The 25,193-nt window shown below is 40.7% G+C and overlaps 1 protein-coding gene across 1 annotated transcript; it reads left to right on the top strand.

The window, feature by feature from the left end:
- The first annotated feature begins 1,649 nt into the window (after window positions 1-1,649).
- On the top strand, window positions 1,650-24,230 carry fam91a1 (family with sequence similarity 91 member A1). The gene is made up of 24 exons (XM_084032894.1): window positions 1,650-1,921; window positions 2,896-2,980; window positions 3,831-3,982; window positions 5,601-5,658; window positions 7,423-7,490; window positions 7,836-7,949; window positions 8,456-8,546; window positions 9,986-10,048; window positions 10,347-10,453; window positions 10,612-10,650; window positions 12,122-12,234; window positions 13,533-13,639; window positions 14,071-14,183; window positions 14,294-14,380; window positions 14,504-14,633; window positions 16,287-16,435; window positions 17,364-17,498; window positions 18,288-18,401; window positions 18,781-18,853; window positions 19,359-19,505; window positions 19,907-20,008; window positions 20,473-20,596; window positions 20,682-20,751; window positions 21,791-24,230. The coding sequence occupies exons 1-24, from the start codon at window positions 1,850-1,852 to the stop codon at window positions 21,980-21,982; spliced, it is 2,505 nt and encodes an 834-aa protein (XP_083889020.1). The 5' UTR covers window positions 1,650-1,849; the 3' UTR covers window positions 21,983-24,230.
- The last annotated feature ends 963 nt before the right edge of the window (window positions 24,231-25,193 follow it).

Below are 25,193 nucleotides of genomic sequence, written 5' to 3'. Positions count from 1 at the left end.
CGTTACTACTGTTACTCACCTGTTCATGGTGTCGGTTACCTTGTAGCAACAATGTGTGTGTCACATTGCCGACATAGCAACCATTACCTCATGAAAATAGAATATTGTAGCCTTTTGACTAAAATCTCAAATTTAGTCCTAACAGATTTGATGTGGTTACTAGTGGCAACACTGTGTTTCACCAGTTGGACACTTTTAATGCCATGAAATTCAGTTTTCATTATTAGTTGCTCAGCACACTTCTGATAAGGTGTTAGATGAGTGAACATTAAACAGTGAGGCTGAGATTAAGAGTAATAAGTAATGAATAACCCCATGTGCGCATTAAAATGCAGGGTGGATGGTGGAAAATATCGACTAAAAATGACTATTTTTTATGAAAATCTTAAGGATTAAACTCTTCTTTTCTTCAAACAAGTGAACACAAGAGAAGAAACAAGAAATCATCATTGAAACTAGTTGATTTCTATTGGAATTAGAATAAAATGCCTTGATATTATGGAGATGTTATGTTGTTATTTTTTACGCAGACCTATTTTTCCAATTTCGTTTTTTTGTTGTTGTCTAATACTTAAGGCCACGAAACATCCTTCAAATTAAAACATTTGAGAAGGAAAACTACTTGCAGCTCAGATCCGCATTGAAACCAGAACCACCTGACAAGAGGTCACAGGTTGATTTCAAGGAGTTCAGTTGCCAAAGAGACTGGAAACGAGTGATATGGAGGAACAAGCACTACACTCTCATACATTGCTGGAAGACTCAAATTAATCTAAATAGAATCCCTTGTAAGATTATTTGAAATCACTGATGGGCAAGATTAAAGGAGCAATTAATTATATTCTCTGCTTATGTCATAACCTCAAGTTTCCACTCATAATTGCCGGGGAAAGACAAAGCTCCTTTTCCTCACAGTTCATATGTCTAATTTGTTATTTCTTTATCATACAAAGTGCCGTATCTTTCTCCCCGCTGGTATTTGTAGGCTGCTACGTGCAGGTCTTGAGGCAGTGAGATGAAATATTGTCGTGTTTGTTTAGCGGTACATGACAAGGAACTGGAGTTACATGTGGACAGATTGAATGACAAAGCTGCAAGAAAATCTGCAAGTCGGACTTCATGGCATGTGAGCACAGGCAACTTAGGTGCGCAGTGAAATCTTACACTCTGTTACCGGTTACCAAGTGACAGCTTTAATGCTTACAGGCCACGGTGTGTACTACAGACTCCCTCAGGGGTGAAGCTCAAAACCAGAACAGCTTTTCTTATTAAATGCAGGTTGAGGTGCCAGATGAGCATTATAATGGTCCACCATTCCTGAGCAAATCTAATGGCTTTTTAAAAAACTGACTAATCACTGATAAATGTGAATTATTATTATTATTATTGTGTAACAATAACCAAATTCTGCAGAAACATTTATTTAAAATTGTATTTACATGTGCATCAGACAGTTTATATATATATATATATATATATATATATATATGTTTACAATATATAAACATATATTGTACATGCCATTAGCCAGGTTTGATAATAATCCCATCGCCTCTCATTTGTCACCTCGCTACCTCGCTCTCGTGCTCCATTCACACGCGCGGTCACGCCTCGGCCGGAAGTGACGAATGTAGCCACGAGCGTGACGAACGGCTTGTTCGAAAATACAACAAGGAAGTGGCCGTTTATTGCAAAGGAAAATAATCACCGGATAACCTCTCCTCTCTTTGGGGGCCGCTTCGCACGCTTGCTGGGTGCCGGGTGGGGGTACAGTCACCGTGGACTTGCCCAAGAGCCCGTTTCCGATCGTCTCGAGGGATTCTGCTTTTAGCCAGCTAGCTAGCTAGCGATGAACACGGACGTGGAATTTCACATCAGGCAGAATTACCCGTGGACCAAGCTCCCAGCTAATGTCAAACAGGTACCGTGTTTTAACGTTTCCGCGGGGACAATGTGAGAGGGAGGGAGGGAGGGGGGGCACCGCTGTGTCATGAGCGATGAACCTGTCAATGTCACCACTCCAGCGCCTGTCAGTGCCGCACGACTCGCCAGCCTCCTCTGCAGGGGTTTCACCGTTCAGCCGGAGCCACAACTGGCCATCTTTACATTACATCCATTGACTGCACGGGCATCACATGACGACACGAGTGTTTGATAGGTGGCGCGTGGATGTCAGTTGCAAATATTCAGTTCGCATATTGCGCTCAACTATAGACGTACAATGTCGAAAATTACGTTTTTCTGTACTATTAATAATTCTGTAACAATGTTACGTTGTGCCATTACGCCAGCGGGTTTAATGTGCGTACAGTAGCTTTGTGCCGCTGTTTGAACTAGGCTACCAAGCAGAAAAAGAGAGGGTCCATACCTCCAAGGGCTCCAAAACAGAAGGCTTATTCTGAATCAACTGGTTTGTACTAATATAAAATTGCATTTCTTTTTATGGATGCACCAGTTTACATGTTCTTCACATTGCAGATTTCAACATGTCAATTCCGTATGCTTTCTCTTAAAAATGCCCCTCATTTTGTGAATAGAAGTTCCAGAAACCAGAGATCAAACTTAGTACAATCCATTATTATACATGTGGAGCTGATCAACAGCTGACATTGGGCAAAGGTAGGGTTCATCCTGGAGACAGGTCGCCAGACTATCACGGGGCTGACATTTAGAGACAACCATTCACACCTACGGGCAACAATAATACAGTGACACTGAAAAAGAAACAGAATTGTATGTGGATGGTTAAATTGGGGCCAGGAGGCATTCCGGCATGTTTACATTATAAATATGGGCAACAAAAGTGTGGTGAAAAGAGGCATACCGTCGTAGCTCTTATGACAGGTTATTCCAGCCATGATCATCACCTGTGTCCTGTGTGTTTTTGCTCTGCAGAGTTTGGGGAACTCTCAGCGTGAGTATGAGAAGCATGTGCTGCTGTACAGCATCCGCAACCAGCTGCGATTCCGCAATAACCTAGGTGAGTTACGTTTTGTCCTTCACACCACTGATAAACATACCTGTCAGCTTTCAAACAAAACATTTTATATCACAAGTACTTTACCTTGTACATCCACACACACAGTGATAGTGTTTCCTCTCTTGGTACACTTGTATGCGTCTGAATAGGTAATGCAGATTGAGTGAATTGTTAATAGTTGTTAATATGTCTCTGACAATAACGATAAACATGTAATAGTCTCTTAATAGCTGTATAATAATACACATTTACATGTTATTAACAGTCTTACTTTATTTGTGCCTTTCTGGACCTTTTTCAACACTTTGTCAGTACTCCTTTGGTGCCTCCACTACAGTGTTTTTGGCTTGTCCGTCCTTGAGGGAATTACTTCAAATTGGACACAAACATCCACTCTGGGATTAACTGATTAGATTTTGGAAATCGAAGGTTGAGGACCTCAAGTGTCCCATTCTCATGAGTGCGATATCTCAGGAGCACCTTGAGTGAATTTCTTTAAATTTGGCACAAATTACCTCCTGGTCTCAAGGATGAACTGATTAGAATTCAACGGCCAAAGGTGAATCTGACCTCACAAAAACATGTTCTCGGCCTTTTAACAAGAATTCATGCACTAATTGTGATAATTTAACACAAATTAAATAGTATGAAATGCTGAAGGGATGACATTTCGACAGACATGGATGTAAACTACAAGCTGACTGGTTGGTGAAGGCATACAAAAGTGAGGCGATCATTTTACTTTAACCTGGGTTGATCCGGTTTAGATTGAGCGGAAGAATGGGAGGAAGTGTTTAATGTATGAACACTCCCCCCTGGCTGTGACCTGACTGCTGTGTTTTATGAGCAGTGCGCCACGTGAGGAAGGATGAGCGCAAGTATTACGAGGAGCTCCTGAAGTACAGCCGGGACCACCTGATGTTGTACCCCTACCACCTGTCTGACATCATGGTCAAAGGGCTGCGAGTCACTCCGTTCTCATATTACATAGGAATCATGGAGGTAAGCCACTTCTGCTGCATTGCACAACAGAAAAGGGAAGATGGGTGTTTGATGCAGAAGGGCTAAACTTCAACCATATTTTCTGTTAAGCTGCTTCTCATACACCTGGACATCTGTCTTTGAACACACAGTATGTGAAAGCTCTGGCTGATTGAGCCATCTAGCATTGCTTTCTTTTCCGAATCCCAAGACAATAACATGTTGATTTCACATTGTCATCTGTTCAGAACAATGAGCTGGGTAAACGCAAAGGCGACGAGCTCAAATTCTTATTGTGCAGCAGCAAAGATTCTCTAATTGGGTTGGAAACATCCAGTGTCTGCTCATTTGAATTGATCAATTTCTTCAATTTTGGCATCCCTGGAAACCACCGGCGTAGTGACGGTTTCAGACAAAACAATGAAGCCCAAGAACCCATTTTAATAAGAAGGATCTGAGCTTTTTACTACCCCCTGCTGCCACGTGAAATGTGTTCTTTGTTACATGGACATAAGACATTATGGGACACCTGAATAGATCTACTAAAATAGGTATAGATTAGTGCAGCTTCAGCTTTGTTGTATAGTCAGTATCTAAAGGAGAAACCTCATGTAATTGACGTGCATTAGTGAGTCATGCACTTAGAATTACATGGCAATTGCATGTAACATGGCATATATCATCACCATTATCGGATTGATCTATTCAGTTAGTTTTAGAGGAGCATGTGGTGAAATATCCTTCCTATGCTGATAGGCTTGGCATCAGTCAGGCACTAGGTGTCAGTCAGCGTCTAGTGAAGCCCTCATGTTCCAGCTCAGGGACACAGAGGACTGATTCCAGGACAAACACACCGTTACGGTTGCTCTGCAGTCATTTGAGGCTGTGCCTGTGTGACGGCTCACTCTCACTGATAAAGCCGAGTCTGTTGTTTGACGCCGACACGGTCGGCCCCAACAGAGCTCCCGTCCTCTCGGGAGACTTTGACCAGCCGGCTTCTCTTTGTCTTCAAACATTATCAATTAGATTACGAAGATGGAGCCCATGTGTTCACACATCAGAGAGTGTTACTTTTATAAAATAATCCATATAACATGTCACAATTAGGATTTTGTAATGAAAGAAATGCACCTGTAATTTAGTTGCCTCTGTTTTGTTATACTTGAAGCTTATTACAGTTGTATATAACTTCTTTGCATAATTACCTCGGGTGTATTTGCATCACGTGTGTGTTTACACAGAGGGTGTGTGCACACTCCATTTTTCTAAATTCAGCATACTTCCCATTTCATCCTGACTAATATGCCCGGTGCTCTTTTGTCGTGACTCATAAACATGAATAAAGACGAGCCATTTAGTTTTCAGCTTGTACTTAAAAGGGCTTCACCCAATTTCCTGTGCACACTAAACTCAACTTTTTTTCTATTGTGGCCACCAAATTGCCGAAGGTTATGTCATATTCCTATAATCCGTCTTAAGCACGGAATGAAAATGGGGTGTAAAAATTAACATGGTCGCCCAGATCTGCTAATCCTGTCATTAATCAGAGGCAGAGGGACTTAGAAAGGGGAAGAGGAAAATTAGTTTAATTCTTATTTTTCTCCTGTCTCTTTTCTCCTTTCTCTATTTGCACCTCCAGGATATTATGAACAGTGAGAAGAGTTATGACTCCTTGCCCAACTTCACTGCTGCTGACTGTGAGTTTTCCCCCCCTCCTTTTTTTTCTCAGTTTCCCAACTTCTCTCAGACACTGTTGAAATGACTTTACTGAGGTTCTGTGTACCTCCATTCCTGCCCTCTCTGTCTCTGGTCTTTTTTTTTCTATACCTCTCTCCCAGTGCTTGTTTTTGAAGGGCTGTCAGTGTATGAGGTGCAGTCACAGAACCATCACGGTGAAAAGATGCAGAGATTTCAGGAAGCGTAGGAATTGAAATTAGGGTAATTAGGTCATTGGATGGGCACATGAAACGGCGTTTACTTTAAAATGATGATCCTCAATAGTTATCTGACATTGTTGCATTGTTGTGGAAATTAGATATTATTTTTGTAATTGTATTGGTTTAAGCTTCTCAAATGTGAGAATGTGAGACAGCATATCTGAAGTAAATTAAGACAAACTTAATGTTTTTTTATTAGAAATTTGGGTATTCTTTTTGTTTGTTGATAAAGATGAAAATTGGCAGCTGGATGTCAGCCTTTTGGCAGGAAATAGCTTATAGCTATTACTCAGTTTTCTTGACAGATGCATCTGTTTTTTTCCAAGTGCGTTCCAAATTTGCTTCTGTAATGTGGAGGCATATGTTTTCTTAGGAAGCCGACTTACTTCACTTGAATAACAAACAATTCCCACACTGATTTTAATGGTTTATGAGAAAAGGGTTTTCAAAACCCACTGACTGCCATCACTAATCAAACCAAACTATTTCTTTGTATTTCCATCACCAAACCAGAGCACCGGCCAAGTGGTTTTTGGATGGATGGACTAATTTAAGTCCCATTTCATGGTGAATCATAATTTCTGCTCAAAACACTAAACAGTTGTTTTCCCACTGCATCACAGAGGATGCATGTTCCTCAGAAGTGATTGGAAAATCAGATTAAGATTGCATCAAAGCTGAAAGTCAAGTGTACGGGCAGTTGTAGCATTGTTTGTCTTTCTGCTGTCAAACGGGAATTGCCATTGGCCCATGAGTGAGTGACTCCTGGCTGTACAGGACCTTCATGCTGTTGGAGCCATGCTTGCAGGGGTTTCTCTCTTCTAATCTCTCTGGAGGAGCTTTGGAAGTGTGTCATGCAGAAGTGGGTGGGAGGAGAGGCAGTGAGTTTTCCGTGGGCGGATGTTTGATTGTTGTGTCTGTGTCTTGGGGAAACAGCAGGATAAGCATGTAGGATTCTGCTGCATTAGGAGGCAGAAATATGAACATCCCTGATTGCACCCTATTTGCACTGGCAACTGTTACAGCGCATTCTGCTCTGCCCCTTTAAGGTCTGTGCATCATAGCCTGGAGGAGGGGACTAAGAGCCGTAATTTGCCTACATCTACCACTATATAGGCTGTAGAACTTTTGTCTTTTTGGCCACGTATTCTCTCAGACATGGACTGTATCTGTTAATTTAATTCCAGATAAAATATCCTACTCTTATTATCTCCCTCTGTACATGTTGGTGGGTGTGTGTCGGGATTGTCTCAGAAACGGTGTGTGGGTATTTGTGGATGAGTCACTGTTGCCACTAGTCTAATATGAAGTTGGAAATAGTAGTAATTTTCAAACTTCTTGCTTCTTGTAATTCTCTCCAAACCCTCAGAGCCTTAAATTGAAAAATGCCAAAACATTTTTGCAGCTGCACTGCAGCCAGATTTATTTGCCTTATTGTTAATGTACAGTGAATACAAGTTCATGGCCAGTTACTGACGCATGGTTGAGTTTTATTGGCTTACTCATTTTCTCATGATCCCACAGGTCTACGGCTGCTTGGCATTGGGAGAAACCAGTACATTGACCTAATGAACCAATGCAGGTCTTCCAAAGTAAGACATGTTTCTAACATAGCCTTTAACTCAGATTTATTCATTTTAAGCACATGAGTATTTAATCCAGCAATATTCTCCTCTGGGTGGTCAACAACAAATTGCAAAGCAATTCTCAATATGTGGAAATAGCCTCAGAGATGTAAATATAACACATAGAATATGTAGCACATTCAAGCTTAAATAACTTCAATTAAACATTTTCTGCATATTTTGGATTTTTTTCATACCATTCTCTTAAAACAATATAATACATATAAAAAATATATACAAGATAGCCATTTTAATTAGATTTTAGTGACTTAATCTCACCTCACCTGCCTCCCCGTTTGTTTCCTTTTTCAGAAATTCTTTCGCAGGAAATCAGCACGGGACCTGCTACCGGCCAAACCAGTGGAAATCTCTGTGGAGCCGTGGTGGACTGCACAAACAGGCTACATCACTGAAGACGATATCAGGGTGAGATATCAGGAGCATTGCTTCTTCCCCCCCCCCTTCTTTCAGTTTAATATTTAATATGTAGGTGTTTATCATTTTTAGTCAGCTGGGATGGATAAGGTGGGGAGAAGGGAGGACAACATTCAGATTTATTGATGTTGTGGTATTTAATTTCGTATATAGCAAATACAGTAGGGAAGGTTAAGTTAATTCTTTTTATCCTTCTTCACTTTTATGTAAATTACTTTCATCATTGATCTGCCAAATAAGTGTGAGAAGACTGACGTGTGTTGGCAGCATTTTCACCCTGAGCTTTCATTGAAATTCATACAAGTTACCCACCAAGCTACAATTGTTCATCCCATGAGCCCCTGTGCTGCATGTGGAGATCTCACCTGCCAAGTTCTCAACAGCACTTCTAAACTCCACAAGGAAAAAAAAGAAACTCTGGGGGCGATTTTGGGCAAATAAAACCACATGTACAGGTATGCTCTTATTTTGTGTGTGTTTGTTGTGTGTAATTACAGATCTGTTCTCCGGCAGAGAAGAAAGCCATTGATAAGATGATTGATGCTGGTCCTCAGCTGGCTGGATCAATGGAGTTCAATGTGGTCTTAAGTGAGTACCTGTCACATGTTATGTTCCCACAACAAGATATAGTGGAGAAATGTCTACCTGTCGCTCTCCCTCTGTGTGTTGTATGAGCTTCTCCTTGCTTTGTTAACATTATGGGCTGTCTCCGTGGGCTTTTAGTGGATGTTCCTGCATGGGAGTGTGGCCCACTAGTTAGCTCAAGGCCACACCATTCAGCGCTGTTTCATATGGCGGTTACAGCAGATAACGCTGTCCCAACCGAGAGCGACATTGAGGAAGCTAACACTGTGAGCTCTGTCAGCACATTTGCAATAATTTGTACTGTTAGTGCTGTTGGCACCATTAGCTAGGAGCTGCCGGCTGAGGTGTCGCCATTTTGAAAGCTGGGGAGAGGCAATAGAAATGTCCCCAATCTTATATTTGCACCTTTTTAAAATCATCTGAAAGTGTAATTAAACTTCCTCTCATTCCCACAATTTTAGTTTCAAAACATATGGGACTTTGTGCTCTTTCATTGACACTGTCTTTACTCATGGTAATAACATCATTGGCAATTGGACTCTTGTTTTTTGAGTGAGGAGCAGGGTTGGAGAGCCGCACCTCAGTTTATATTCTATGAAATTAACTGTTCATAGAAATTCAGGAGTCACACACTTGGACACTGTCACAGTTTTTCAAGCTTTTTACAAGTCTTCTCCACTTTCAGTTAGAACTGTTCCACTTCTTTTATACATTAGGGGCATTACTCAACTTTTCAACATCCAGAAATCACACCACAATTTCTAATATTCTGTCCCCATTATCTACGGTAATTGAGGTGGACTCTGTCTCTTTCTTTGTCCAATTCTTACATTCTGTTTTTAACAGGAATTATGGAAGAAATAGTTCCCTCCAAAGGACCGTATTCTTTTTATTTATTTACAATCCTTTTGCAACAACATCTTGAAATGTATTATTATTGAAAACATATGTGCAGGCTCATTCTAAAGTACAGCATGCACTTACCCTAATAGTTTCTCATGAAAATTACAATAATGGAAATTTTATATAAAATTAAAAAAATATACATTTGTTGGCATTCATCAATACATGGGTTTGCGTCTTTGAAATTCAGCTAGTAAGACAATTATTTTTCTGCCAAACTGTGAACACAGTGGCTAATACTAATGTTGCAGTTTATGGTCTTTCATCAGTATGCTGGTGTGAAGTTCAGAGCTGAAGCACAGGGACTGAGGTTGTGTCCATGCAGTTTAAATGTCAATTAGAGAACAGTTAGAACCTCGGCCACTGGAGTGCTGGTTACTGAGTGGGAACAAACACAATTAAATACATGAGACTCTGGGCAATTTGTCTACAAGTCACTGTTCAATGAGATTTGATTGGTAGTTTATATAATAAGAAACATTTTTCTGCAGACTATTACAGACTAACAGACTATTACTATGTTTGTTTGTTTACTCCAGGCTTGTACAACCGAGGCTTCATCTACGTGGATGTTCCCATATCTGATGACAGCTGCATCTCCGGTACGTGTGTGTGTGTGTGTGTGTGTGTGCGCGTGTGTGTGTGTGTGTGCACATTTAAACATCCTGCCATTATTCTCCCCTGAGGAATTACCTGGACAAAACACTGTATATACCTAAATTACAAATCTGCAGAGCATTAAAGGTAATAGATTGATCTGAAATGATGCAGAACAGTGTCATTACAGATACATACCATTTTTTAAATGAACAATTTAATCAAGCAAAATAAAACAATGTAAAAAAATAGATATTTGAGGAAATGTTTATATAGTGGGTCATCACTGTTGGTGTCTTTCAGTGCCCCCGCTGGAAGGCTTCGTCATGAACCGCCTCCAAGGCGATTACTTTGAAACGCTTCTCTACAAAATCTTTGTGTCCATTGATGAACAGACAAACGTAGCAGAGGTAGGCTATAGAAATGTGTTTTATTGTTCTTGCCTGCTGTGCTCATTCAATGTATTATAGCTGTGTGTGTGTGTTTATCGATCGACTTTCAACCGAGACCAATTTATATTTTTTTTCCTCCCTCTCTCTCTCTCTCCTGATCCTTCCTCCCCTCTCAGCTGGCGAATGTGTTGGAGATCGACTTGGACTTAGTGAAGGTGGGTATCCACTTACTGCCAGTTGAGAGAGATTTTGAGACGTGCGTTTTGCTTCTGTTGAAGGCACGCCGTATAGCAGTAGAAAAAAAAGAAAGTGAACACACTTTTGACTCTAATGTTGTGGAGCTAAATATTAGGGTTTAAGTTTAGCATCCATACTGTGATTTGTTTTCTGTTCATTTCAATTTTCTTTCCAAAGCTTTGTTATTATAAAGATTGTTTTAAGTTAGATCCATCATGCCCCATTATTCTACCAGAGGGCTGCAGAGCAACATTCCAGTTGAATCGTTGCTTGTGTTTGACCCAGTTTTCCCCACTTTCCTATTCACTCTCTCGCCAAACTCCCTCTCAGTATTGTGACTTCCGGTTTGAAGAGCTGAACTCCCTCGTTCCTCGGTGTCATTTATTCCTTTTTGCTGAAAAGCCGCACCGAATTCTCCAGGAGAAAGCTGATATCTATTAATATCTACTCCAGTTTAAAGGGGGCACCGCCTGCTGGTCATACAGGAACTTATAGAGTTCAGTTTAATGACTCTAATGACCACTATTAGTTAACCATCAATCAATAAAACTCTGATTAATCAATCTCACTTCCTTAGATCATAAGCTCTTGAAATAGGGATCTCTGTATTCTGCTCAGAAGAAATATCCCCAGACAACGACTTTATGATTTAGGGGTATTTATTGATTAACTAAGGATTAAACAAAGGGAATAAAAGAGTATAAGTGGAATTAACACAAAGCGAGGACGAGTGTGTTTTCTCTTACGAATTCAGACACTCTTATAAATTTAAGATAGTGAAACCCCCCTTCACTTTGTTTCCACAGACCTAGGTGTTAACTAATGACTCCAAGAGGGGAGGAAGGGGTCTTCACCCTGACTAGGGACATCATAATACACACTTATATATGTAAGCCATAACCTGGGAACAAATAGGGAGGACAAGGTTTTATCTTTTCAGTCCAGTTCTTGTCTAGAAGCAGAGTTAATCCAAAACCTGAACAGTGTTTGATGAGGTCTTAACGTCTTCTTGCAATAAAGGTTTTCCTCCTCCTTCCTCCGCATTATGAGGGAGCCTATTTGTTCGTTGTTAAAGTCCAATGGTCCAGAGCGCTTGGTCAGCAGGAGTTTAAAGTCATCAGGAGATCTGTTTAATTCCACCCTTAGGCGGTCTGATGACCCTGTCCTGCACGGTCCCATCCAGCGAGGAGAAAAAAGGCCTGTTGAGTTTCTTCCTGTGGGGGTTTAATTGACTCTGTTTTACAAAGTCTTCTCCCGAGAGGAAGGTGACAAGCACAACTCTTATTCATGAGTTTGATTCTTTTCATCGTTGGTTTTTATTTTCATTGTCCCCACCTAAACTATAACTCCAGTGACTGACAGGTCACTGGTTAATGGTATGTGAGGTGAAAGAGTATGCAATTTCTGTGGCTTTCTTCTGACTTCTTTTTTTTTACTGTGTTTTATCAGAATGCAGTTTCCATGTACTGTCGCCTGGGTTTTGCTGTAAAGAAAGGCCAGGTGATCAGCTCAGAACAACTCCACCCCTCCTGGAAGAATGCCCCGTCCCTCAACAGACTCAAGTACGTACAAGCAACCAATGTAAACCATGTTAGCCTATTAATTAGCATTATTAATACACATCGTTAGCCTAATAGCATAATTGCCTAAGTCATATTTGAACGTTTTCGGAAAAAGAGAAAAAACACAATTTCTAGCAAGCAGATTGGTATTTTTTATTGATAATGTAACAGCAAGTTCAACCAGACCTGTGAACAAGTTTGAAAAAAAAAAAAGACACAACATCAACTCCATAACAAATAAAAGTGACTTAGGCAGAATATGTCATGACTTAGGCATTTTTTTCTCTTACAGTATATGTATATAATGATAACATAACCAAGTCTAACCTTATCTAAGGTGTTTTAAAGTATAATCTTAACAAAGTTGTTTTAAAGTTTAACCTTGCCTAAGTTGTTTTAACCTTACCTAAGTTGTTTTCACCTTAACTAAGTTGTTTTAACCTTAACTAAGTTGTTTTAACCTCAACTAGGTTTTTTTTACAAGGCATTTTGAATTATGTGCACTATTTTGCAGATCATGAGAATGAAAATGCAAATATGATGATTGATGATTAAATCAAATAATGCAGCCACATTCTTAAAGTGAAAAAGACTTAGACTTGAAAAAGACCATATTACCAAGAATACTTCTTGTATTTCTTGTCAAAACACTTAAAATCAACACTTCAAATTAAGCTTTGCTAGCATAAGCTAGCTCTTACACTACATCATATCTTGTTGCAGAATTGTGATTAAAAGTTTAAACACACAGTTCCTAATCTCCTTGATTGACTGAGAGTACATTTACTGTCTAGAAAGTTGAAGGAATAAACCAGCTTACCAAATGAATTGAAGAGAAGATCTAATGCTTCACTTCTGTTAAACTTTCTTATGCGATCAGCCATGTTTGTTTATACCGGCAAACATGCCTAAGTCAAAAAGATGACTTGGGCAGATAGTGATTTTGGACTCTAAAAAGTGTTCTGATAGGTTGAGGACATAGCCAATAAGGCAAGGTGATGCAGCAGTGGTAGGAGAGGAAGGTTAGGCAGATATCTCAATTTGGCCAAAAAATGACTTAGGCAATTATGCTATTAGGCTAACGACATGTTTGTTCCCCCTAAATTTACTTAATGTTTAAATGTTGCCTGTTTTTGTTGTTGTTTTTTTAATAAATCAGTGAATAGGTTAACATACTGGTGTTGGGATACTTATTTTCTTGTGGTTAGAAAAGTTAAATTGGGGTCTCCAGAATCTATTCGCCCACCTACATCCACCTAGTACCATCAGGAGGAATCATTTTATCTCAATGTTGTTAGGAGCACCATGGACCCTCAGAAGATGCTGCTGTCCTGGGAGCAGGGCAGTCCTGTCATGGAGGGAGGCTCCTCAGCCACCGACACCGACACCACCAGTCTGGAAGAAGGTCTGTGTGGCCACACACACACACACACACACACACACACACACACACACACACACACACACACACACACACCAAGCACTTCCTCAATGATTCCTGAAGTTTTTAAGCAGAAGTTCTAATTAAAGCTCCGCCATGCTTCTGAAAGTTGTCTCAAAAGGTTTCATTTGCAGTCTAATTTCAACTTTAATATGCATGTTAAGGTGGCACTGTTGGGTAACAAATTGTATGTTATTAAAGTGACTGATCTTCAACCACATGTAAATTCAAATTATTTCAGAATGAGACATGGTTTGGGTTGGTTCGTGTAGTCCTCAAATTATGTATACAACCAAGCACTTGTGCGATTACATGCATTAATGTTCTGCACAGGGTTATTGCTATTTGCCCTTATATTGCTCTTGTTATACATCTTTTTTTCTGTGTCTCTGTAGGAGACACAGGCAGCGTAAGCAGCCTGAGCATCCCGTCTGCACCCACAAAGAGGATTGCCTTCCTCTTCGACTCCACTCTCACAGCCTTCCTCATGATGGGCAACCTGTCTCCGGTTAGTGACTGGCTGAAGACATGAGAAAACACACAAAAGGAGTGATTTTAATCAACACTGCTACACGGACTGTATATCTTGATTCCTACGTGTGTTTGTCCTTCTGTCAGAACCTGAAGAGTCATGCAGTGACCATGTTTGAGGTGGGAAAGCTGTCTGATGAGACTCTGGACAGCTTCCTGGCTGAGTTGGAGAAGGTGAGACCAGCAATGGCAACAAAGAAAGAATAAAGACCGTCATTAAAAACCAGATGATCAATGTAGAAAATAAATTATAGCTTGATGTCCACATGCTTGAATGCCTGGTTTCTCTGTCTCCAGGTGGAGAGCACAGCAGAGGGTGAGGCCCAGCGTTACTTCGACCATGCTCTGACCCTGAAAAACACCATCCTTTTCTTGCGCTACAACAAAGAACTCACTCAGGACCAGGGACCTGATATCCCAAATATAGGTAATTATTCAGTTACACCCTCTTTGTAATCCCCTTTATGGCGAACAGTCAAGATTCAGGTGTCATACATGTCTATACATGTGGTAAATAGGCAGCTTGAGGGCCAGAATTGTTTTTGTATATTATTATTATTAATATTAACAGCATGCTGGTTTTATTTTTTAAGTTCTCACAGTTCTCATATTCTCTCAGTTCCTTCTTTGCTTATTAGTTCATTTGTTGCTAATATGTGATATGAATACAGCTAACATTTTGTAAAAGTTGTTTCAATATAATTTCAAAATCAATCATTGGAAATATCAATGAGACGGACATTTAAGCTGGGAGCTGGGAGGTGCAGGGTGAACTTGGTTCAAGGTGTTTGTGTTAATGTGTGCATTACTCAAAAAGACAAATGGCTTGGCTTGTTATTTTTCTAGTATTAATTATATTCAAGTATTAAAAACCATGTGAAAGTCACGATTTAAAAACATCAATCATGCAAAAATCCATTTTCATCTTGGCTTTCTATTATTTAAAGATATTCTGAGCTATCATTCCCACAATGAATGTCTCCTATTCAATACTTTAACTTCTTGTGGTCGTCAATGATAAATAAATAATGAATGAATCATTTACATGTTGTGTTTGTGAAAGTTCTAGAAGTGGATCTTCTGTTTGTGCTGCTTATGACAAATGTGTCACTCTCATTGTCTGCTTCCTTGTGTCTGAATAGTTTCCCTTGACTAATATCATATATTCCTGTCAGAGTTGAGCTGTATTGTACTGGTGTTCCGAGGGGGAGCAGGACAGAGTTATCGTCCCCCAACGACCACAAAGCAAACCCCCGAGTTTCCATGCAGCAACCATTGTGCCAGAAACTGTTTGTTTGGTTTGGCAGCGTGCCTCACTTTTGATTGTCTCATCTCTCAGTCGTCCTCAGCTGTTGCTCCAGCGCCGAGGGCCGAGCACACTGAGAGCCCGCTGGCTGAAGCTAAACTTAGCTCGGGATGATGCTACTACTACTACTTTTTCTAAAAAAGCTCATTTAGACAATATATGAAGCAGCATTATCATTGTGTTTTGAAATTGGCTTTTCTAAGGGTTTGTTCTACTCTATTCATCAATTATCACCATTAGCATCGTAGACACCTCTTGCCTCTTAGTTTTATCTCTAGGAGGCAAGATGTGATTATTAAATCTGAGAATGCCAAGTTGGACATGGTGTCCTTTTTGATAGGCTGTTCTTTAGAAGACACCTCAGAGAGAAACCATCACTGCTACAAAGAAAGTTTAGTTGAGATCCTCTGCTTCAACCCAGTAACTTGGGTTTGATGCAGCCACATTTGGCAGATTAATTTCCAGAATCTTTATTTGCTCCCTTTTGTTGTTGTTGTTGTTGCTTCTTTTTATTCAAAGGAATAGCTGTCTTATGTCTGTCCAGTTATATGAGGCCACAGTCAGCAGCTAGTTTCGCATCAGGACTGGGAAAGTGGGAAACAGCTTGCCAAAGTATTCAACTATGTGTGATTTCTATTCTTCTACTATCCATGCAGTTATCTCAGCCACCTCACAGAAGACAAAAGAATGCAAACTATATGCACACCGCTAATGACTTGGTTCCCAGCCTATGTTTAATAGACATTGCAACTGTCCCTGGTCTTCCCCCACTAGGTTTCCCCTTGGACATGTTGCGCTGTGAGAGCCTGCTGGGTCTAGACCAGGCCACCTGCAGCCGTGTCCTCAACAAGAACTACAAGCTGCTGGTCTCAATGGCGCCGCTCAGCAACGAGATCAGGCCCATCAGCAGCTGCACTCCTCAGGTATGACGTATGGAGGGAAGGAAAGGGGGGTACTGTGCTGTGTGTCTTAAAATGGTGTGTCTGTGTTTTAGTCGACAGTTCATGCGTTTGTGTGTATGCTCCGTTGGGTTGTTTGTCCTCTCGCTGTGTGTACACACTTGCCCGGAGTGATTTGTGCCTGTGTGTGTGTGTGTGTATGCTTTGTGGGCACTCAGCCACAGTTGCCCCCAACAACAAGGCTGTACAAAGAGAGAGGGAGGAAGGGAGGCAAGACTCATGAGTAATTCCTCTGCCTGGCCAAACTCCAGCTTTCTCGCTGGGCTCAGAGACACCGAGGGAAAGAAGTTAAACTCTTGTTGTGCCATTCAAGCTGCTGTTTATTCTCACACTGCTGGGACTCAGTGAAGTGGAAATCAGTGAATTTTGTTAGTTTTCTGCTCACATCTTTAATATGGGCTTCAATTTCTGCTTCTCAGACAGAAGAACAACACAGATACAAGTAGAGAGGTACTCTCAGTATAGTGCAGGTGTATCTGCAAAGAGTACTGCTGTTTTGTGTGATTGAATGATTACAATCCACAATTGGCTAACCGAATGGGCTGTAAGACTTTGTAAAACACACTTCATTCAAACCCCAAAACACACACTGATGTATGCAGGCAATCAGCTCAAAGTCATCATATAAGACACGTCAAAAAGTCTTGCCAAAAACAAAATGAAACTCACCAAGCTGTCTGCTCGCTTAGCAGCAGCTGAGCGGTGGTGATGTACTCAGCATCGTGTGTACTGGTAGTTCCGCTGTTAGCAAATAGACTGTGTGTCGCCATCTTGGCTTTTGCAACCAGAAGTGAAAAAATATTGAAAAACCACCTGAGGACGTTGACACGTGTACGCATTATTTCTGCTCCTGTACACTTATGTATGTGTACATGTTTGTTTTTCTTGGCAGCACATTGGCCCAGCCATCCCCGAGGTGAGCTCCATCTGGTTCAAGCTCTACCTGTACCATGTGACTGGCCAGGGCCCGCCATCTCTGCTGCTTTCCAAAGGCTCCAGGCTCCGCAAACTGCCAGACATATTCCAGGTAAGTTCAAACTGATAATTAATCAGATAGGAGGGTTAAATAACTGTAGGCGTGCAGTTAATTAAATGCTGATATGGGTACTGTAAAGGCTAAAGACATCTCTTTGAAGTCTGATAAGAAAAGCTCCACATGTGATAAGAAACATTTTGAGCCCGATCAAAGATGTGATTGCAAACTTATTCGTCCTTTCTTTTTATTTATGCATTTTGAGACATGAGACAAAAGATTGAAGTAGCTCAAAAAACACACCTTAACGATATTTGCATTCTAACAAAATATAAGAATATCATTGAGTCATATCATACCAGTCATCAAGAAGCACAAAGTAAATTTGTCTTTGACTCATGCCCTTTTAAATTTGGACCTTGTCCTTCCAGTTGGTAATCAGAGCATTGAAGGTCAAATTCAGCCTTCATTTCTTAACAAAGAACCTGGCACATCACTATCGCAGTCATACCACACCGTGCACCTGCATCTCCCCCCTCCGAGGCTTGCTGGTGGTCTTGGAATTTTCCAACTATCATGGGAATGTGAGACGGGGAACAAACGAGAACTTGATGAAGTAAATTCTCAGGGGAGGACAAGTAATATCATGCAAATGGGTCACTGTATTGGAACATAGTAGCATGTATTTTGTCATTTGATTCAATTGAACTAGTTTTCTTCACTGGGAACTCCTTCACCTCTTTCACTACTTCACTCATTGTTTATCATTACTCAGTGTGGTGAGTTATGAGCTGTTGTACTACCATGATGCCATACACCATTGACCTGTTTCTCTACGTCCAGGTCTATGACAGGTTGTTGATCACCTCCTGGGGTCACGACCCTGGAGTCGTGCCTACATCCAACGTGCTGACCATGCTCAACGATGCCCTCACACACTCTGCTGTATTAATCCAGGTAAACGCACACATATGAGGTCCAGTTTTACAATGAGTTTTTTTGTGTGTTTTTGGCATAATCACTTGAATCTAATGTTCAAGTCAAGTCAAGTTTATTTTTATCGTACAATTAAAAATCAAATGAAGTCATGCAAAAACTATTAAACAGCGACTATGAAAGGCCAGGTTGTAGTGGTAATTTTATTACATTCTGGAGCCGAAGTCAAGAGGCGGCACTTGAGCTGTGCTTTGTGCGACTCGTGGAGGAGGCCGATCTGAAGAGGTGGGGTAGTTTGTTTCACAGACTGTAATGTTATGTATCTACTCTTCATGTGTTTTCAGTAATAACATAATAATCTGGTGTGTGTCTGTCTGGTGCGTGTGTGTGTGACCCTCAGGGTCATGGTATGCAGGGCCATGGAGAAATGGTTCACATCCCATTCCCTTTTGATGCAGAAGATCTGAAAGGAGGTGAGTATTTTACTGTATTTGGATAAAGATATAAAATAACTTGAAAAAAGAGGCTAGATTTATCTTCTGTGTGTAAAGTAGATACATATTATTTCACCACTGAATGCACATGGGCTGTTACGTAACACTACTAATTCATTGCATTTGTTTTAAGTTGTGTTTTGTGAAAAAAAATTTATGTTGCTGACCTGTAAAAGATATTCTGAATCTCATCGGGAATATTTCTGGTATTATAATATTCCTTGTTAAAAGATATTGTCATACTGTCACTGTCGTTTGTAAATGATTAACATAACCTCAGTCAAGCTGTGCTCCTGGGGAACTTGTCAAACATAAAAAAAGGATTTGTATCCTCTGAAATCCTATGAATATGTGAAGCCTAAACGCTAATACGCTAGCTTATCCCTCTGATACATTTGCTGTCATAATATTAAACCCTCCGATTTTATATGAATGCCACACAAATATTAATCTGCATCTCCTGTTGTCCCTCGTTCCTGTGCAGAGTTCTCCTACTCCAACATGTGTGTGCACAAGGCGCTGAAGACGCTGAAGGAGAACGTGGACCTGGAGCACCAATGTGGCTACATCACCATGCTCAACTCCAACAACAGGCACCGCCGCAGGGCCAGCGACAGTGCCGAGTGTCGAGGTAGCTTTTTTGCAGCGTGTGCACATGAACACGCCTGCATGTGGAGACGAGGCATAGAGTTGAATTAGTAACAATGTCCTCTCCTCTCATGGCCGTTGACACTGATGGTGCAAATTAGATAAAGATTGCTCACAGTCCAGTTTAATTATTCTGTGTGTCTGCATGATTGTTTCCCTTATTGTGATAGCCTTTGCTAATGGATGCGGATCGAACAGCATTAGCTTTTACCTTGAGATTTAACGATTGAATGTTGCCGGCGTAACGGTTATGCACAGGTCCTTTTTTTTTTTTACCTCTGATATTTATTCTGCAAAAAGGAATGATTTCCAAAGTGCATTTAATGAAGCTGTGAAACAACCATTACGTGACTTAATGCTGATGGAGATTTGCTTTTCTTCAAGGGGACACCCATCTAGGTGGAGGCTTGGACACCAACGGCAGCACTGAGTCCTTTGAGCTTGTGACCGAAGAAAACAACGGGGAAAGCAAAGGAAAGACAGACGGTGAGTCTACCGTTTTGGTACTTCATCCACAAAAAGGCACTTTGTCACCCCGTAGTGCCTTGAATTGTTGAACAAAACCTGTTTTTCTCGAATGCCTCCAGGGAGAAAATCTTGATGAATTGAAGGAAATGGAGACTGCTTTCAACAACAGCAAAATTATATTAAAAAAAAACCCATCAGTTCAAAAACTGTCTTGCAACTCGTGTTGTATAATCCAAGTCTCATTTATCCAATCTATGCTATACTTCCCAAACACATGCATCTTCACTAAAACCTTACATTTAAAACACTTTTATGTATATATTTATTTATTTTCTATTATAATATCTTCAAGTTCAGATGTTTAAGAGATGGTAAAGGCCAGAAAGGGAGACTAGCGAGTGCCTTTGTTAATGAAACGTGTCTCACGTTGTGATATGTGTCTATCTCATCCCTCCTCTCCTTTGCCAATCCCTTTCTTTCAGCCCTTTCATCTGAAGACGAGTGGGTCCCTCTTGAACTGTGCTTCGGCATGCCCCTCTTCAGCTCCGAGCTAAACCGCAAAGTGTGTCGAAAAATCGCCTCGCACAAACTGTGCTGCACAGAAAGGTACAAGAAAACGCCAGCGTCCTTAAACATTTCACTTTAGTTTAAAACGCTGAGAGAAGTGTGAAGAGCTTTATTGTTGTTTCAGCCTTCAAGAGCTACTTCACTCGAGCCGGAAGCTGTCGCTGAAGGTGTTGAGCTTCGTTCAGTCATTCCAGGTAAAACTCTCTGGTTGCCACTTGAGAATACTTGCAGAAAAGAAAAGAAAATTGTCCAGTGAAACTATCAGAAGTCAGGAATTTAATTTTACAAATTCAGTCTGTTAGAATTAATCAAGAATATAGACGTATATGCTATTATCTTTCGTTCATTAAATAAATATGGGCCGCACTAAAGCATATTTTATAATCTTGAGATAATTATGCTGTTAAGTTATGTGATTTTGATATATAAAGGCTGAAAGCAATTAGCAATTATAACCTTGTTTTGTTTTGAATCAGTATAATCTTATACAGTACACCATTTCTGCGCCAATTAGTTCATCTTTATGTTGATACTGTATATTTGCCAAACTCATAAAGGACGTCATGGTTGATCCACAGGCAGTTTGAGAATAGACTTTCAATTCTAGGTAAATATAGAGACTAAAGTGTTTGTTTTTATTTATTTTATTGAAAGATAAAGATGGACCATTAACTCCCCCAGCATTAAGTGTATTGTAGTAGTTCTGAGAGTTGTAGAAGAAATAAAAGAAGGACGTGGAAGAAAACAAACAAACAAAACAAAAATACAAGACAATTACCAAAGTTCAAATTGAGTGCAGGAAGTTGGGGGATATGTGAGAGCTGGGCTGAGATAGATGAGGTTTTCTGTTGGTTTGCAAATGTTTTGCTTGTTTCAGTCTGGGAGGATGTGTATAAGGGTGAGGAGAGAAAAAGACAAGATAAAACATAAAGGAAAATGTAATTTGAAAAACAATTTAATAGAAAGTGGAAGGACATCGCAAATATGTAGTCTGTAAATCAGACAGAAGCCACTTAACATTTTGAGTGAATTTCTTCAAATTTGCACAAATATCCACTGAGACTGATGGACAAGGAACTCAACTGATAAGATCTGTTGGTCAAAGGTCACTGCGATCTCACAAAACAAGTTCTTGCCCATAACTCAAGAATGAAATTGCTGGGAAGTGTCTGTCCCAAATAACATCCCCTCTGCCTGGAGTTCTGACCTGTGATATTTACCCGGTGTTGGCAGGACGGCATCCAGTCCCAGTCCTCTGAACTGGACAGCGGCGTGTCAAACCCTCTCAGTCAGCCCCCAGCGGAGTGCGGTGTCCCCCTGCCGGCCCTCAACCTCCTCTTCGAGGACGGGCAGCTGAGGGAGTGGAGCGGGCGGGCCCCTCCTCCTCTGGACATCTCAGCGCTGCAGAAGGACCAACCCACATAAACCAACCCCCTTCAAAAACGTCCAGATTTGGTCACAAGTAGATAAAAAAACAAAAAAAAAACACAATCATCTCATTGAAAATGATCATCTTTTCACTGAGGAAATTGTTAATCGAGGTCCAATCCTTCATCTTGTCTATCAGCATCTGGTCATGGGAAAATGAACAGTTTGTTCACCTACTGTATGAGGAATAATCCTTCTGACAGTGTTGCCAACACTACTCCAAACCTCCCCTCTTTGCTATCTCCCCTGTGATTCCTCATATCCGTAGCGAGGCAGTGTTATTTGTTGGAGTGGTGCTATTATCACAGTATATAACAGTGATGCAGGTAAACAGCATATAACCTGGACCAGAAGACCTTTTAACTGGGAAAACGTGCTGTTCTCCACTGTCCCCCCCCCCCCCCTTCAATCAGTGGATGTTCTGTGAGAGCCGAGTGTAAAGTGGTTACTAATTGTATAGATGTTCTAAAAAAATGACCCACAAAATAAAAGGAAGTGTTGAACAGACATCTTCAGGAATCATTTGACAATATGCATATTCTAGTCCCAAGTTTTTGGACTTACCAGACAGTCCAGAGCCGGTCCCTGCTGCATCCCTGTGTTGTCTCACAATAAGTGATCTCATGCATGATACTGCTGCAAAACTCGTACCATAAAAGAATACTTTCTTCTTTACTTGATATCAATATTGGGGGCATTTATTATTTGCACTGTTCAGGATTTGTGCAAGCCTGTGGATGAAGTAATGTCATGTATTTTTTTCTTCTTCTTTTTTTTTTTTTTTAAACGTCGGATCCCTTGTAGTGCGCACATGGTTTTAGAGCTCATGTTTACCACAAGAAAGTATTTCCTCTTGGGAATTAACTGGGCATCACAGAAACTGCAGGTTTTTAAAAAATATATATACTTTATGATTTCTCAGTAGAAGAGAGAACACCAAAGACCATTTTCTTTTTCATATAATGATTTCTTTTTAAATCTTCTGTTTTACTGTCCTGCCTTTCTTCTGCTGCCTTATCACTGTCACTGTCAGCCAATCAAAAACAGTTTTATGATCAAATATGTAGATTTGAGTTATGTTAGGTTGATTTTTTTTAATTCTTTTTTTTAGATTTCACAAATGATTTATGTGCATTTAAATGAGCGTCAATAACTAATAAAATCAACAATATTGAGCCACAAACTACCGGCCATGTTGTAGAATTCTACAAGATTAACCGAGTGTAAATAATTGCATGGAACGGGAACAGTCAGGTCTGTGTTTGACCCAGGCCTGGTGCCACCGTTGGCTGCCAGTATCTCTCCCTGGATCAACTCCAGGTTGTGTGCAGTGCAGTGCACTCTTGGTCAGCCCACCACACTCTCCGAAGGATTCTGTTTACACCATGTTTTGAAAAAAAAAATGAGGTTTGTAGTGTAGAGAGAAGAAGGCAACTTCGCTGTGAAGGCTGTCACGGACCCATGGGATGGGAATGCTAATGCAATGCCCAGCGTTTCGGAGATGCGATGGCCCAAAAAAGCGTCTGAAGTCTGTCGTGATTTTTCAGTGTGGCTCCAGAGTACTTTTTATTGCATTTGGAATAACCTATTTTGTTGAGTATTTCCTTTTTTTTTTTTTCCTCCTTTTCTTTTTTGTTGTTGAAGGAATCTGTCCCCTGCAGTTTTTGACCCACTTGTGGTTGTTGTTTCTAATAACGTGATGCTGAAATAGAAAAAAAGACTTAACACGAGGTCCTGTTGAAGCATGATGACTGTTTAGAAACTGTTGTGTGTATGTTGTGTATGCGCGCATATTGTACACTTCCCTCTTTGGTGTGTTTCAATACACGCCTACCTTTCACAATAAGAGCCCCCCCCCCAACACACTCGCACGCACACACCTCAAAACCTGCCTGTCTGTTATTTAGTCGCAGTGCTCAGTCATCCCAAATATCCCCCATCCTCCGCCAGGTATACATTCACCACAGTGTTAAAAAAAAATGCTAGTTTTATATGTCAGCCTATATTTTAGAGAAATCTTTGTTGTAGCTTGTTTAATGGGACTGTGAATATCAATGACTGAGTTAATAATGATGATGCTCTTTTAATTAAATGGGTAAAAAAAAAATGAAGAAAGTGACATTCCTTCAACATGCCCTTCCTCCATCTTTGCTCCATCTTTCCTCTGCTCCAGATTCATGTTATTATTACAAATAAATATGTAAAAAGTATATGAAAATATAAATAAATACCTAATAAGAACAAACTTTTCCTGCCTGAAAATGCGCGTTGTTATTCCCGATCTATTCTTTGAGGGTTTTGTATCGCTGATTTCAACATCGACTGGCTGTGAGTTGTAGCCAACCGCCTTGCACGATAGTAAGCCGTGCTCAGTAGATGTTTTCCTAGCCAGGTGGAACAGATGGTGCACAAGGCGCGGCGATCCCGATGAAAACATGCTGTCCATCTGCCTCAAAGACACTTGTTCACCCGTCCTTGTAGATTTAAATGAACGCAGTTGAAAAAACAATGTCTGACACGTGGATGTGTAACCTTTTTGAAAAGCTAGGCCCACATTTATTGGAGCAAGATTAAGGTGGTTGGCTGTGCCCTCAGTGGACAGGTGGGGCCCTATGTCTCCCAGGCCTCCCCTGCTCCAGTAATTTCCCAGCACTGCAAATTACAGCGTGTCACCAGGGGGCGTAAACTGGGCCATGCCACCTGAGGATAAGATGCTCCAAGAAGTGGTCAATTGGGCTGCATGTCACCGCTCTAACGGTTCTTCTCTTTCCTAACACCCACACTGATGCTCGCCGCCGGGTTTCTGCGCGTTTGTTATTTTTGTCTTCCATCATATGCATTGTCAAACTGGGACTTCTGCAAGGCTTCAGGCTGAAATGGGAAAAAAGAAAAAGAAGAGGTTGGTACTGTACACAGTGCATAGATAGACTCTGATGACGGGTCAGTGAAAGTGATGGTGAAATCACACCAGCCTCTCTCTTGATCTTGTTTTCACGTAATGCTGGAATTTCATAACGTTCCTGTAAAGTGTGTTGCGTCATTATGACCTCAGTTTATGGTGCTATGGTTTATCGCTCGCATCCCATCACATTTGACCCAATCACAAAGCTGATCGGGATGCCATTCATTTAAGCAGATGCTGGCGCTGCTTAAAAAATCGGCATAACCAACGTTATTTCAATGCATCCTCAGGGGAAAATATACCATG

Source organism: Eutrigla gurnardus (genome assembly GCF_963514095.1).
Source record: "Eutrigla gurnardus genome assembly, chromosome: 17".
NCBI classification, from domain to species: domain Eukaryota; kingdom Metazoa; phylum Chordata; class Actinopteri; order Perciformes; family Triglidae; genus Eutrigla; species Eutrigla gurnardus.
Note: the sequence above shows the minus strand (reverse complement) of the source record. Positions and strands in the feature narration are given on the sequence as shown.